Raw genomic sequence first — 17,197 nt, forward strand, 5'->3', positions numbered from 1 at the left:
GAAATACAGACATTAGTGTGAACTAATTATAGGTCCGCAGAGTTGATTATGAGTTGTTTTTATAACGGGTAGCCCATCCTGTCCAGTCATCGTCACGGTTTGTAACCTTGTAATTACACAGGTAAATACTAAGGTGTCAATCTATATATTTTCACCTATATTTTCCCCCTAAAAAAATAAATTACCGAGAGATGTATCGTTTTCTCCTATCATATATTAATTGACAGTATTTATGAACAGCTGTTAAACACAGGCCTGTGTAAACGGTAAATCAAAAGAAAGGAAATCTGGGGTATGAAAAACAGAAAATATATATAATGCCTCATTCTCTGAAGATTACGTTGTCTTCAGATAACTAAAAAACATGTACCAGTAAATTAATGTCCGTCGAATTTTATTTTAATGATAACATTTACTGGTGTGTACCTGTACACGCAGTGTGTCACTTTTTCTAAGCCTTCGCCCAAACGAACAATTTAGCAAATCTTGAATGAATTAATTTACACTATCCCTTCCACATATCCACACACATTCGCCTATACCTAAAATCTAATAAAAATCAGATTTGTGACCATTTCTTTATTTTATCAAGATCGGTTGTAATTAAGAGATCATGTAGGAGTATTAATATTAGTGTCCACTATTGCAAACAGTGATGTATCCACGAATAATCGAATTTCATTATGTAATCGTTATGACGCACTTTGACAAATTACACACTTTGAAAAATATTTTCAAAGTGCGTTAAATTTGGGACCAAATCAACGCTTTTAAAAATATAAAAATTTTTTCAAAGTGCGTTAATATCGACCATATAAACGCGCTTTGAAAAATGTGTATGGCTTGGTCAATATTCTTGCAAATCTTAGATATGATATAAATAATTGAACCTGTTTGATAACTCTTCGGTATGGTCACTTTACGATATGAAAGTGAGCGATTTTGATTTTTCCATACATGTACTTTGAAAATTCTTTCTCCCTTAATTATTTTACTGAACTAATTTTTTTTTTACAGTTTTCATGCATTTTATGTAAACTAAAATTTATTGAAAAATTTTAACGTCATACCAGTTATATTGTTGTGAACCATAGGCATCTGTACGGGGGGGGGGGGGGGGGGGGGGGGGGGGGGGTTGGGTTCACACAAATGTTTTGCAAATACATTATATAGGCATTAAAAATTGGGGCTTACCTTGGGGGTGTATCCTTTTTGAATTTAAATTATTAAAATCTATAAGTCTAGAATGTGTTTTATGCATTTTTTTCAAAGTGCGATGCCACAATGCCCTCAGTTATGTCATTACAGTTTACATCCACCTCTGTTGCCTTGTGTCAAAAAGTTTTGCACCCGAGTCCTCGTTCACACGTGTGTGGCCGCAGAGAGCCGCGGGCATGTCGGTGTTAAAAATACATCGTGTACTCCGATAGTTATAAATGGAAATAATTGTAAGTGTACCAGTAAGTGACGTTTCCAACTCAAGGGAAAAACCCGAAAAGAATATTTCAATTGCACAATTTTACGGGAATATGCTTGTACATGCAAGTTTAATTATTTACATGTATTCATTTTTACATGTACAAAAGTGGCCAAAATATATGCACACTTTTGAGAGATATACCCAAACCTTAGTCTAGAACAGATGCTCTGACCCCTGTGCCACACGGGCGGTGCTTAGATTTGAAGAATTAATTCAAGACATTTTTATCAAACTTTAGTATGCTGATACACTTTAACCTTGCACTTTCCTGTGACCTTTACCTTACTTTTCTTTAATTTGCATTTTCCTTAGTATTAAAGAAACCATTTGAGATATTTTTATGTAAGCTTATGCATTATTTGAAGGGGATTTTGTAATCTATATCCATTTTTTAAGATTTCAATTTTCAAGAAACTATTCAAGAAATTCTCAACAAACGTCATACATTAATACAGATTTTAATGTTGCATTATTTACTAATATACACTTGGCGATGCATTCATGTCCTATAGACATATTTCCAGTTAAATCCTTAGCTAAATCATAGTGTTGAACCTAATAAATTCTTCCGATTTGATACTGTATATGCTCAGAAAAAATAAGGCTGAACATATCCATTCATTCAGACAAGTCAAGGTTACTGACAGAGAAACTGTAAATTCAATTCGCTTACAGTATTTGTACCTGTGAAACATTGTTGATACATGTATAATGCAGGGTGGGACATGATCTTGACTCAAGTTCAAGGTCACTAAAGATAAGATGTTTTGGCTGGATTCATGGACTAAAAGAATATATAAAAAACATGCGTGTACTTTTCCAGTCGGTAATACACATACCGTATGATCCCTATTAACCACCCCTGCCCCCATAAGCGCCCATAGGTCTTTTTTCAATTATTAGAAAACAAGGCCCCCCTCTACAGTGATTAAAATCATCTAGAATCGTATCAAAAGTCTGCCAAAATTTGAACAAAGTGAAAATGTAACTTGTCTATTATCCAATTTCTCAGTGGAAAATGAATCATATTACATAAACTGGGTGGATTATCCTCACTTAAAGTAAAGTTCGACATTATTTTAGCTGTTCTTTAAAATTTTTGAAGTATAAGAATGACATTAAATATTAATATGAAGAGAATACCAAAAAAAAAACGCCTCCTTTTCGAAATTTTCTAAGCGCCCGGGGCGGTTAATAGGGATTATACGGTATTAGATTTTTATAACAGAGTTTGCAGGGGCGTAGTATCAGGGGGGGCCAGCCCCCCCCCAACTTTTTCTCCCGACATTACCTTTACTATATAAAATTTTTACTTAAAGGAAGGTTGCCCCCCCCCCCCCCCCCCCCACATTTCAGCAAAGGGTAGTGTTATAAAGAAAATTTACCCCAAAAAGTTTGAATTGAAACATAGTTGGTCTTGAAAAAAGTTAGCCACTACCCCCCCCCCTCCACGAAATAGGATTTTCAACTTCGGGCCACTTTTTTATAATTTTTCTTTTTCTTTCTTTTTTTTTTTTTGCTTGTCAACTTTTTCAGGTAAGTAAAAAAAAAATTTCTCAGGTTGGCCCCCCCCCCCCACTTCCAAAAACGATGCTACGCGCCTGAGTTTGTCATTGCTTGACGCAAGGTCATTTAGAAAGTTCAAGTTCACATACATTCATTTACAGCGTTTTTCATGGTGAAACATTGCTTGACGCAAGGTCATTTAGAAAGTTCAAGGTCACATACATTCCTTTACAGTGTTTTTCATGGTGAAACATTGTAAGTTTCTTCCTTTACAAGCCTTTAGGTTGCTTACTTGTATAACTTTAAATGTGGCTTGACCTAGACTCAAGGTTACGTCTTCCTATCCGTAGCTCCAACGGAAGACCTATTCGTTGCTTTGCAACGAGCTCGGCTCTAGTTGTACCTCTCTCATCATTTTCTTCTAAAGTTACAATAAGAACTTTTTCAGTATTAATGATAGAATGGGGTTTTTATACAACTACCTGAAAAATTAATAATATTCTTGAATTTACATAAAGGGAAAAACAAGAGGCCCAGGGGCCACATCCCTCACCTGAGCAATTGGCTAGGAAAAATCACACATCAGATCAGAACTGAAAGTTTGCTGGGGGGGGGGGGGGGGGGCTTTAATTTTAACCCCCAGGGGGTCATGATTTGAATAAACTTGAATCTACACTACCTGAGGATGATTCCCTATAAATATCACTAAGCATGGCTTTAAAGTACTTGAAAACAAGATTTTAAAAGGTTTCCCTAGATATTCCTATGTAAAACAGTTAAACTTTTATCGGCCATTTTGGCCCCACCCTACCCCCGGGGGTCATGATTTGAACAAGCTTGAATCTACACTATCTGAGGATGATTCCACATTAGTTTCATCTTTCCTGTCTCAATGGTTCTTGAGAAGAAGATTTTTCCTATAAATTCCTATCTAAAACTTTGATTGGCCATTTTATCCCCACCCTACCCCTGGGGGTCATGATTTGAACAAAATTGAATCCACACTACCTGAGGATGATTCCGCATGAGTTTCATCTTTCCTAGTCCAGTGGTTCTTGAGAAGAAGATTTTTAAAGATTTTTCCTGTATATTCCTATGTTAAACTTTGATCAGCCATTCTGGCCCCACCCTACCCCAGGGGGTCATGATTTGAACAAACATGAATCTACACTACCTAAAGATGATTCCACATGAGTTTCATCTTTCCTGGTCCAGTGGTTCTTGAGAAGAAAATTTTTAAAGATTTTTCCTGTATATTCATATGTAAAACTTTATTCGGCCATTTTGGCCCCACCCTACCGATGGGGGTCATGATTTGAACAAACTTGGATCTACACTACCTGAGGATGATTCCATATGAGTTTCATCTTTCCTGGTCCAGTGGTTCTTGAGAAGAAGATTTTTAAAGATTTTTCCTATATATTCCTATGTTAAACTTTGATCGGCCATTTTGGCCCCACCCTACCCCAGGGGGTCATGATTTGAACAAACATGAATCTACTCTACCTAACGATGATTCCACATGAGTTTCATCTTTCCTGGTCCATTGGTTCTTGAGAAGAAGATTTTTAACGATTTTTCCTATATATTCCTATTTAAAACATTGATCGGCCATTTTGGCCCCACCCTACCCCTGGGGGGTCATGATTTGAACAAACTTGAATCTACACTACCTGAGGATGATTCCACATGACTTTCATCTTTCCTGGCCCAGTGGTTCTTGAGAAGAAGATTTTTTAAAAATGCCATTAATTTTTTTCTAATTCATAATTATCTCCCCTTGGAAAAGGGCGTGGCCCTTCATTTGAACAAACTTAAATCCCCTTTACCCAAGGATACTTTGTAGCAAGTTTGGTTGAAATTTGCCCAGTGGTTCTTGAGAAGAAGATGAAAATGTGAAAAGTTTACAACAACGACAACGCCAACAACGACGACGACAACGACGCCAACGACAACGACAGACAACGGACAAATTTTGATCAGAAAAGCTCACTTGAGCCTTTGGCTCAGGTGAGCTAAAAAGTAAAATATAAAAATATTTTTTTATCGAAATAAAAAATATATCTTTTTTAATCTATTTCTTGTTTTTAGAATTCTATGAAATCATAACTATTTTAACAAAAATAAAGTATAAACATTTATATTTAAATCCACATTTCAGAGTGTTCATAACATTCCAAATATTGACTTAACTTCAAATCAAACTTCATTTGCATACAGAGGTGGTAATTCATCTCAATGTGACAGACAAAGATAATGATTTTCTTCAGGAGGAAAGCTAATTAATCCCAAGGGACTCATAGCAGCATTCAGTTCACAATGGGAACATCTTCAGCAGTTATCTCTCTTTGCCAATGCATTCTTATATAAAGTTAAGGAATCTACCCCACCACCCTAGCACCAAACCAGGGGACATAGAGAAACAAACTTAGCATCAAAGTATGTCTTTTTGCCTATTGAACTACCATACCAAATTTGATCTTAATTGGGCAGCCACAAAAGAAGTTATTAGGAAAAAACAGAAAATTTGTGGACGGAAGAATGACAGACGGACAGACAGAGTGATTACTATAGGGCACCCGCAAATCCTTGCGGGGCCCTAATGATGAGACAATCTTTATTAAAATACAAATTATCATATATATAAATGTTAAATATTGTTAACATGGTTAAGTTACCACTTTAAATAATGCAAAATCTTAATATTTTCTGACATTTTCATACAAAATATTTCTGTTCTTTTTGTTTTTGCAAACTGATGATTAAACAGAGTCCAGTGGATGATTCGTACACATGCTTTGAAATATACATGTATTGTTATGATTAAATCCAATTCCTTTTTTTTTTTATGGAAGGCACAATTCCTCCAGGCAACAAAATAGAATTAAGAAATAACTATCTTCTAATTTGGTATTTGCGACCGTTAATGCTGATTTAACTTCCCAAACTGAGTTTACCGGCTCCGCTTATGCGTCCCCGGTAAAACCGATGTTTGGGAACGTTAAATCAGCATTAACAGTCACAAATATCAAATTAGGAGATTAGTTATTCCCATTCTAATGCAATCTATGCATTTTTTGTTGTTTACATCTTATTTTGTTGATTTTTATTATATAAAATACGTCACGGAGCATTGTGTTTTTGCGTCGCTCTATTATGACGTCACAATGAAAAGCTTTCATTCGTGTAAAAGCTCGTTTTACTGCTTTAAGCATTTAAGTGCATTAGCCAATCAAAACATGTTTTACAAAAAAATTGCATTAGAATTAAAAATTAAAGAACTGAAAAAGAAATAAAGCTATTCAGAACACCAATAAAAACTAGAAAACTGACCAGTCAGCAAGGGCCCCGCCATGGGGTAGAATTAAAAGGGTGCAGCTTACAGAATGATTAAAAAATATACAAAAAATAAGCAACAGCAACTGTATTCTTAAAATTTCAAGATAATTCCTGAATATTCAAAAACCTGAAAATAATATCCTTGTATTTACATTAGGCAGTAAAGAACAACTTAACATTGAATGTATATTTAAACAATTATGAAGCTTGTGTTATATAAAATGCCAGCCTTCAATGAATGCAAATATCAGGCCTAGAAAAAAAATATGTTTGTTTCCGCTTTCCCGACTGACCCTAATTTATAGTGCCGACCCTAAATATTTTTTTAATGCTTTTGTCCCATGATGTGCAAGATTTCACCCAGGGTATTATAGTTTTCAACTTTGCAAGCTTTTCAAGACAGAAAGAAGTTTGGGTCAACTTTCTATTATAAGTTTAAGTCACAGTAATGCTTAAAAACATGATTTTTTTTGTAATTAATGCTACTTCTATACACGTTTTGATTAAAGAAGCAAAAAAAAATTTCAAAAAAAAAAAATTGCCTACCTACCTACCCTATATTTCTTCAGCCCGAAAGCGGAAACAAACATATTTTTTTTCTAGGCCTCATGAAGGCTTGACCTTAACTTCAAACAAACAGCAGTTGCAGACAAAGGTTTTCATTAAGATTAAGAAAAGCCTACTAAATTTTCTGCAGCAGGCTAGATAATTAATCCCAAAGGATTAATTGTACCTCTCTCATCATTTTTTTCTAAATTAAGTTACAATAAGAACTTTTTCAGTATTAATGATAGAATGGGGTTTTTATACAACTACCTTAAAAATTACTAATATTCTTGAATTAACATAAAGTGAAAAAAATTAAATCAAAATCTCTTCTTTAATCTATTTCTTGTTTTTAGAATTCAATGAAATCATAACTTTTAAACAAAAATAAATTATAAAAATTTATATTTAAATCCACATTTCAGAGTGTTCATAGCATTCCAAATTGACTTAACTTCAAAACAAACTTCATTTGCAGACAGAGGTGGTAATTCATCTCAATGTGACAGATAAAGATAATGCTCTGGATTTTCTTCAGGAGGAAAGCTAATTAATCCCAAGGGACTCATAGCAGCATTCACTTTACAATGGGAACATCTTCAGCAGTTATCTCTCTTTGCCAATGCATTCTTATATAAAGTTAAGGAATCTACCCCACCACCCCAGCTCCAAACCAGGGGACATAGAGAACCAAACTTAGCATCAAAATATGTATTTCTGCCTACTGAACTACCATACCAAATTTCTACTTGATTGGGCAACCATAAAAAAAGTTGCCCATTCATTCTTATGCATAGTTAAGGAATCTACCCCAACACCCCAGCTCCAAACCAGAGGACATAGAGAGACAAACTTAGCATCAAAATATGTCTTTTTGCCTACTGAATTACCATACCAAATTTGAACTTAATTGGGCTACCATAAAGAAAGTTATTAGGAAAAAACAGAAAATTTGTGGACGGAAGAATGACAGACGGACAGACAGACAGACAGACAGACAGAGTGATTACTATAGGGCACCCGCAAATCCTTGCGGGGCCCTAATAATAAAACATTTCATAAGTTGTAATTAAATAGAGGCATAAGAAATATCCCATTATTTTTTTATTATGAATCAAAATGGTGTTCAAGATACAATTCAATAGTCAATAATGTTCCTATAATGTTCCTATCCAATTCTCAAAAACAAGAAGAAGTCTGTGAGCCAATATGCATCAGTAATAACCCAGCTTTGATGTGAATATACACTCTCATGAGCATAAAAACAAGTTCATATAAAGAAATATAGTACTTCCTGAGAAAACTGATGGAAATTTTGTACTGAAAGACACATACAGAGGAAATTGACAATGGATTTGTAAAAAAAGAAACCCACAATATGAAATGCCAAAGTAAAGAATGCGTTAAAATTTCAAGCATCTAAAAACAGTGACAAAAATTTTTATGGACAGATGCAGGGTTAAACAGTATACCCCCTCTCCTTCTGAGCAGAGGCATAAAAATCAGTACTCATCTCAATATAAAAGATGCACGATAAACTCTGATACTTTTTTGTTAGAAACCAGACAAGAATCCTTTTTAAAAGACTTCCTTTCCTTTAAGTTTTTGTAGATTTCCCTTTGATGTGACTCTTAATAGATTTACCTATACCTCAATAAATCCCAGTCTACAGTTCATTTTACAAACAACAGCTGACTCTTATCTTGCTAAATACTTACATTTGGATCCCGACATCCTGCGTAATATTGGTTGGCGTAAGGGAAATACCAGCCATACTGTCCTATAGCACCCCACTGGTATCCATCATAGGAAGTCATGTTATTGCTGTCAACATCAAAAAGGGACACGATTAATGAATTCTCACCAAATAATGTGATAGTGCATAAGCTTCAATAAAAATAATTATCTTAATTCCTCTGAGACTGAGCTAAATGCATTTAAAGAAAGTGCGATCAAAATATACAGTGGCGCTTTTTAAATTAAGATGCCTCCATCCCCAATAAAATCGTCCAAATAAATGTGATTAAATCATCCAGGCGAATCTCTTCTTTAAAGACCATCTCATGCTTGTTCATATGCACATAGTAGTTATCAAAAAAACTAGAACTGTCCAAACAGGACAAAATACCCCCCACTGGGTTTTTCAGAAGTAAGTTTTTCCATAAGAAAGATATGGACCGGACACGAATTATGAAATTTTTCTTCCAGTGACCTTGAACTTCCCCAAATGACCTTGGGTCAAGGTCATGACACACCCTTGGGCTATGGGCAATCTTTGTGTGAAATGAGAACCTACCAAATTTATCCATAAGAAAGATATGGACCGGACACGAATTATGAAATTTTTCTTCCAGTGACCTTGAACTTCCCCAAATGACCTTGGGTCAAGGTCATGACACACCCTTGGGCTATGGGCAATCTTTGTGTGAAATGAGAACCTACCAATGACCTTGGGTCAAGGTCATGACACACCCTTGGGCTATGGGCAATCTTTGTGTGAAATGAGAACCTACCAAATTTATCCATAAGAAAGATATGGACCGGACACGAATTATCAAATTTTTCTTCCAGTGACCTTGAACTTCCCCAAATGACCTTGGGTCAAGGTTATGACACACCCTTAGGTCATGGGCAATTTTTGTGTGGAGTAGTAGATTCTAATGTCCCTCTGTAAGAAAGATATGGACCGGACACGTTTGCAAAGACAGACGGACGACAGACAAAATGTGATCAGAAAAGCTCACTTGAGCCTTTGGCTCAGGTGAGCTAACAAAAATGCTGTACATATACCTTCTAGCTTCACACAGAGTAAAGGCCATAAAGGGGGGAATCATAAACATCCATATTATCCGGACTCCATAGGATTTAATCTTATCCATGTACGTCTGTAAGAGGCCTGGTCTGCACAATGGTGGAGGAATGAATGGTATAGCAATCTGAAATGTAACAACATTCAGTTTGTTTTATCTGGTATTATATTGGCTACCACTATGTTAATTTTAGATTCATACAATGGAAGATGCCCATTTGTCACAATGCTCACTCAAGTAGTCCTTAAAGTCCGTCAGTTTATTTAGAACAGGGACCTTATCTTCCACCAAGGGGCCATGACTTGAATATTCTTCAATATAAACAAACTGAGGATGTTTGAATAAATATTGTGACTAAACAACATCATGCTGTTATTTACCAAAAAAAAATTTATTTTTTTTTATTCTATTTTGGGCCCCTACCCCCCCCCCCCCCCCACCTTTCCCCATCATGATTTGAACAATTAATCTGAGCCAACACTACCTCAAGATACATTTTTTTCACTATGACACTATTCATGAATTTGCTGTTCTTAAGGAGAAAGTTTTCCAGATTTTTCAAGTCTTTTTATTTTCCTTATTTCCAGACAGTAAGTAACTCCTATTTCTTACAAGTATCTTTGCATTCAATTATGTCCCCTCATCACCTTGCTTTCTCAAATTCAGAATAACTTGTAAAGACCTGCAAAATTAATGGACAAGATTTAATCTTACCTCTGCAGTAATTTCCAGATTGAAGTCTTTTGCTTTCTGAATGAAGACGTTGTTGATTTTTAAGTTGGACTGTCGAATGATTATCTGAAATATGACCAAAAACGTAATTAATCAGATTTCATAGCTCAAATCAAAAAATACAAATTATTAGGCAAGCCGAAGTTCCAGACCAAACAAATATTCCTTATTCCAAATAAATCTTATTATGGCATAAATGGAACTTTTAGCCAGACACAGATTTAGCGATTTGTCCTTAAAAATCAGCAATTTTTTGAGCAACTTCTTAAACCTCCAAATGCAGAATGAATTCTTAGCATTATTAAAATTAGCCAAAACTGAATTCTTCCTAAAAATTTCTGCTTGTACAACATACTGTAGACATGCATTGTTTCATACAGTTCTAGTACTGTACATTGTTTTATTAAATATATATATATATATATATCCAACTTCGTATCACTCAATTTTACTGTAGATTTTGTACAATCACATGACATCATGATACAACTTTTAAGATCAACACATTGTGGTTTTTTTTAATTCATATCAATCCTCACTGAAATTGATGCCTGGTACACAGAAACATGGCATTATTTTTCTTGTGCATCAAAAAGTTCCTTGACAAATGCCTATGTTTAATGGGTTGATATTATATAATTGACCTCAAATTTTTTTCAATAAAAATATATTTTACTTGTTGTAAGGGGATGTATAATAAATTTATCATTATAACAATATATAAACACTTGGAATCATTAAGATCAAATTTTTGTTACACTCTACCAAAAAGCTGCCAAATCCTGTCAAGACTTAGATCCTTATTTTGTGAACTTGATAATAATCTAACAGGCTGAAAAGTTCAAGTTTGAGAGAATTGATTGTTTCTAAAATTCCTTACCATCTTCTTCCAGTTTCTGTAAGCAGCTGCCATCATGATACTGTGGGACAAGGAGCCTATATTCCAGGAGAGTCTGTTATAGTACGGATAGATAGCCTGAAAGTTTACATAGCCTCTATAGTTAACTGGGTAAAACTGACAAAGTTTACAATCATAGTCTCCACAGTTAACTATAATACTGACAAAGTTTACAATCACAGCTTCTATAGTTAACTGAATAAGGGGACAAAGTTTACAATCATAGCCTCTAAAGTAAACTGTAATACTGACAAAGTTTACAATCACAGCCTCTACAATTAACTGAATGAGGGACAAAGTAATTAGTTTACAATCACAACTTCTACAGTCAACTGAATGAGGGACAAAGTTTACAATCACAACTTACAGTCAACTGAATGAGGGACAAAGTTTACAATCAAAACTTCTACAGATAACTGAATGAGGGGACAAAGTTTACATCACAGCTTCTACAATTAACTTAATGTGGGACAAAGTTTACAATCAAAACTTCTACAGTCAACTGAATGAGGGACAAAGTTTACAATCAAAACTTCTACAATTAACTTAATGAGGGACAAAGTTTACAATCAAAACTTCTACAGATAACTGAATGAGGGGACAAAGTTTACATCACAGCTTCTACAATTAACTAAATGAGGGACAAAGTTTACAATCACAACTTCTACAGTTAACTGAATGAGGGACAAATTTTACAATCAGAACTTCTACAGTCAACTGAATGAGGGGACAAAGTTTTAAGTTTTTTTAAAAAAAAAAAACCCTGTAAAATATAAAATAGTACATTAAAGTAGTACTAACCTTATCTCTGAAGCCATATTCATCTTCTCTGGTGGCAATCTGGGGGATTTTGTTGGCTGCTAACACTGGGGCCAGACCCTCTGTTAGGGCATTAGTTCCCAGGCCAATTATACCTCGCACTCTCTTGTGTGGAGTTGACTACAGAATATTTCAAGAATTTTCAGACATATTTTGTCCATATAATTTTTTCTAAATGCTGCAAATCTCACAGACCTTTTTCCTATTCCATCTGAAACTTGAAATCATTGAAAAGGGAGAGGGGGATGGTGAAATTTTGGTAACAATTTAATTATTGGAGCATTTATCATTAGGTATATTCCTCTTATTAAATGTTATCAGTGTATCAATTTACTACTACATCTAGCAGTAAATTAATCACATCCAACTATTGGAGGATGAGGGAAATTAATTAACTTTGTCACATTTGATTCAAAAGATCTGCATGAATTGCAAGTTGTTTTCAAAATAAAAGATGAGTAAGAAAAAAGTTTTTATTTACAAAACACACAAATCATATCGTACTCTACCTATGGGATCCTTTACACACTTTATTACATCCCATGTACATGATGTAGCTTAAAATATTGTAACAATAATACATGTATGTTGGCCTGATAATACTAGATAGGAATATTAGTAACTAGTATACACACCTCTCCCTCTGCTAGCATTCCATCCAGTTGTTTGGCTGTAGTGACTGGATCATTATTTGTATTGTATGAATTAATGTGAAGATTCCTTCCTGTATAAATAATCAAACACAATTCATAAACGCTGTGCATACTTAGATTAAAGAAGTCAAAAGTTGGATTATAACTTTAATTTCTAGATTTTTTTTTTTTTGGCTCATACTAAGAATAAGAAAAATACTTTGGGTAATGCCAGTAAAAATTATCTGAGGACAACAATTAAAACAAGAGGCCCACGGGCCTTATAGGTCACCAGAGTATCATGTAACAACTTTCCAGCGATTGTATTTGGTTCGTGTTTTAATCCAAAAGCCATGAAATTCACAAATTTTGAAGAAGGCACCATTGCTTATCAAAGGGCAGATTTCAAAGCATTAATTTATTTTTAGTCAAAGTATCCCCCTGGTACCCCTGACCCAGCGTCCCTGAAAGTATCTATTTTGAAAGAGGCCCCTTTCTTCATTATAAGGCCAGCATTTTTTTTTTGTTTAGGTTAAGTTATGAACATGAGAATAAAAAAGTCCCAAAGGAGAAGGAAATCAAAATTTTTTTTTTGATAAATCAATTATTAACATTTGTACATTCTTTTTTTTTATGCTATTATAATAGGCTCCTTACCACTGGACACATAATGCTTACAAATAGGAAAGTAAAACATTTAATTGCTTATTTCATCATCTGCCAGTTTGGGCCAGTTATATAAATTTTGTAATGTTGGTCAAAATATATCTTAAAAAATCAATTCTTTAAAAGTCTTTCAATATATCTTCATTTTTTTTAATATGTGTTAGGTGAATGTGTAGACATTGTTCTAAAATTTAATCCTATCATAAAACAGACAGGGGGTATTGCAGGTGTAAGGTGAACATTTTTTCAATCAAGTGTAAAATAATTTTCTGGCTGATACAAATGATACTACATGCCTGTATATATTTGTATATTCTTGCCTTAACAATTTCTTCTTCAAATGGACTGAACTTCTCCCATAGTTTTATTCATTACATCTGATGCATAAGCAACCCTTTTCTGAAGAATGATGCTTAGACTGTAAGCTATAACAGAGACCTAAACAATGTTGCTGCCCGCTGGCAATATGCAACAGCTACCACGGCCAGTTTAAAACCTGGGGGAGGAAAATAATTTACAGACAGATACTTTTGAAACGAATACATAATTATCTCACCAGCATGTCATTGTGCAACAAAGTCGTCAGCATTTTATTTGTCCTTTGAACAGGTGAAACTTTTTGAATGGCACTCGTATCGATGAATTTTACACTAAACCAAGCTATCTTTCAGATCTCGCTTTATTTACCCGCCGTTTCATCTTAAAACCGGAAGTGCGAGTTCGTAAATGTGAAATCTCGATCCCGACTCAAATTTGACATCGGAAAGAAAAAAATTGTTGTATTTTTAGGTCACCTGAGTAAACTCAGGTGACCTATTGCTATCTGTTTTCGTCCGTCGTCGTTCGTCGTACGTCGTCCGTCGTACGTCGTACGTCGTTCGTAAACATTTCAACATTTTTAGCTTCTTCTCTGGAACCACTGAAGCAATTTCAACCAAATTTGGTATACAGCATCTATGGGTGAAGGGGAACATAAATTGTGAATTTCATGGTCTCTGCCCCCCTGGGGCCTGAGGGACGGGGCCAAAACCACGAAAATTAGTGCAATCTTTAAAAATCTTCTTCTTTACACCTGGATACCAAGCAGTCAAACTGTTGACATGATTGTAATCATCAGTGAGTCCTCTACCAAAATTGTGAAATTCATGGCCCCAGGGTCAGGGGTTCTGGTTTTGGGGGGGGGCTATATAGATTGTATAGTAAAAGTTCATTATTTCTTTGAAAATCTTCTCCTCTGCTCCTGGGTATAAAACAAACTAACCAAGGACATAGTTATGATGACCAAGAGTGCCTCTTCGAAAATTGTGAATTTCATGGCCCCAGGGTCAGGGGTTCTGGTGTTAGGGTGGGGCTCTATTGATAATATAGTGAAAATGCATTTATTCTTAAAAAATCTTCTTTGCTTTTGGGTGTTAAATAAACCAACTAAGTAAATAGGTATGATGAGCAAGAGTGCGTCTTCCAAAATTGTGAATTTTATGGCCCCAGGGTCAGAGGTTCTGGTGTTAGGGCGGGGCTCTATTGATTATATAGTGAAAATGCATTAATTCTTTGAATATCTTCTTCTCTGCTCCTGGATATTAAATAAACTAAGTACATAGTTATGATGACCAAGAGTGCCTCTACTAAAATTGTGAATTTTATGGCCCCAGGGTCAGGGGTTCTAGTGTTAGGGCGGGGTTCTGTTGATTATATAGTGAAAATGCTTTAATTCTTTGAAAATCTTCTCCTCTGCTCCTGGGTATTAAACAAAATAATTAAGTACATAGTTATGATGACCAAGAGTACCTCTTTCAAAATTGTGAATTTCATGGCCCCTGGTTCAGGGGTTCTGGTGTTAGGGTGGGGCTCTATTGATTATATTGTGAAAATCTTCTCCTCTGCTCCTGGGTGTTAAACAAAATAATTAAGTACATAGTTCTGATGACCAAGAGTGCCTCATCTAAAATTGTGAATTTTATGGCCTTTGGATCGTGGGTTCTGGTGGGGCTCTATTGATTATATAGTAAAAATACATTGATTCTTTGAAAATCTTCTTCACTGCTCCTGGGTATTTAACCAATGAACTATGAACATAGTTATGATTAGGAAGGATGCCTCTTCCAAAATTGTCAATTTCATGGCCCCTGGGTCAGGTGTTCTGGAGTTGGGGTGGGGTTCTATTGATTATATAGTGAAAATGCATGAATTCTTTGAAAATATTTTTCTTTGCTCCTGGGTATTATGCCAATGATCTAAGTACCGGGGTATATATATTTATGATGGCGAAAGCTGCATCTAGCAAAATGGTTAATTTCATGCCCCCTGGGTCAGGGGTATCGGGGGGGGGGGGGGGGGGGGGGGGTTTACATAGTTTGAAAATAAATTAATGCTTTCAAATCTGCACTTTGGTATTAACAATTCATTTATGATGAAATAAAAATTCCACAATTTTGATATTTATGCTTCCTGCTGGGTCTTGGACAACCGGTTACAAAGTGGAAATGCATTTTTTTCTTTGTTACTCTGATCTACCTCTCCTCTGGGTATTAACTATTAAGTAACTAGAGTAAGCATGCGTAGTGTATAATTATGATAAGCAACAGTGCCTCTTTCAAAATTGTGAATTTCATGGCCTCTGGTTTAAAACACAAACCAAAGTCCATTGTTTGAAAGTTGTTATATGATACTCAGGTGACCTATAAGGCCCGTGGGCCTCTTGTTTTCTGAACATTCAAAACCTTGAGCGGAGGGTTTGTAAAACTGAAAATAAAATAAATCCTGGCCTTAAATATGTAATTAGATCATTAGCATATCAACCAGGATGTTCAAAGAATTCATGCATTCCACTATAATATAATCATTAGAGCCCCACCCTAAAACAAGAACCCCTGACCCTGGGGCCATAAAATTCACAATTTTGGAAGAGGCATTCTTGCTCATCATAACTATGTACTTAGTTAGTTTATTTAATACCCAGGAGCAGAGGAGAAGAAACCCTTTGTGTGCTGACTTGTTTTACGTGCGCTGTAACCTCAGGACTGAGTTGTTTTGTAATATCAACAAAATTATCACAATGGTGTACTAAAATGCAAATATCTAAAATTGTTGATAACCAATTTACTTGAAATTTGGCAAATATATAGCAAATGTTGTGTTTTTTAATATTTACTATTTTTTTTTTAAAAATCTAAAATTTTATGTTGCCATGGAAACCAAATTTTCAAAAAAAATTATTTTTAAATGACTTTTTAGCATTTTAACTATATTTTTCAGAGAAAATATTGCACTTTGATGAAAAAAAATAAATCAATCACTTTAAAAATTCAATTTTAGTTTAATATTATGCAAAAAAAAAATTAATTTAAACAATAACTCAATGATAAAGTCAATGTTATATATATATATATATATACCGTTATGTTGTGAAAAGTCATTGTATACTTATCTGAGTAAGGGATATATTCATATAGGTTTAAGTGAATTTTGATTCAAGTTAATGGATTTTTTTTTCAGATTTTAACTAAAAAGAGTATAAATTGAAGATTCAAGTAGCCTGTAAATATAAAACCAGTGATTATTTTAAGAAATATGGGCAATCATATAAGAAAGTATGATCCTCAAAGAATATGCAGTTTTTGAGGTTGGGAAATCTTGGAGCAAATTGGCACAACAATGAACTAATTGCTGTTACTAGTATTCATTTTCAAATTAAAGCAGTCAATATGTTAAATAAATAAAAAAAATAATAAAATAACATTTACACTAAGTTATAGAGGTCTTATTTTCT

The 17,197-nt window shown here is 34.6% G+C and overlaps 1 protein-coding gene across 1 annotated transcript in view; it reads right to left on the minus strand.

The window, feature by feature from the left end:
* Positions 1 to 12,894, minus strand: part of LOC134245578 (uncharacterized) — a gene marked incomplete at its 3' end in the record, with an annotated part of 52,164 nt that extends 39,270 nt beyond the window's left edge. The window contains exons 1-6 of the mRNA XM_062727855.1: positions 12,766 to 12,894; positions 12,113 to 12,250; positions 11,294 to 11,389; positions 10,396 to 10,479; positions 9,662 to 9,807; positions 8,590 to 8,695 (exon numbers count right to left, since the gene is read on the minus strand). Of these exons, the coding sequence (XP_062583839.1) occupies positions 8,590 to 8,695; positions 9,662 to 9,807; positions 10,396 to 10,479; positions 11,294 to 11,389; positions 12,113 to 12,250; positions 12,766 to 12,894 (699 nt within the window). The remainder of the gene's footprint in view (positions 1 to 8,589; positions 8,696 to 9,661; positions 9,808 to 10,395; positions 10,480 to 11,293; positions 11,390 to 12,112; positions 12,251 to 12,765) is intronic.
* Between the last annotated feature and the right edge of the window lie 4,303 nt (positions 12,895 to 17,197).

Source organism: Saccostrea cucullata, unplaced genomic scaffold, assembly GCF_032062105.1.
Source record: "Saccostrea cucullata isolate Sc308-1 unplaced genomic scaffold, CSIRO_AGI_Scuc_v1 ctg2173, whole genome shotgun sequence".
In the NCBI taxonomy this organism is placed as follows: Eukaryota; Metazoa; Mollusca; class Bivalvia; order Ostreida; family Ostreidae; genus Saccostrea; species Saccostrea cuccullata.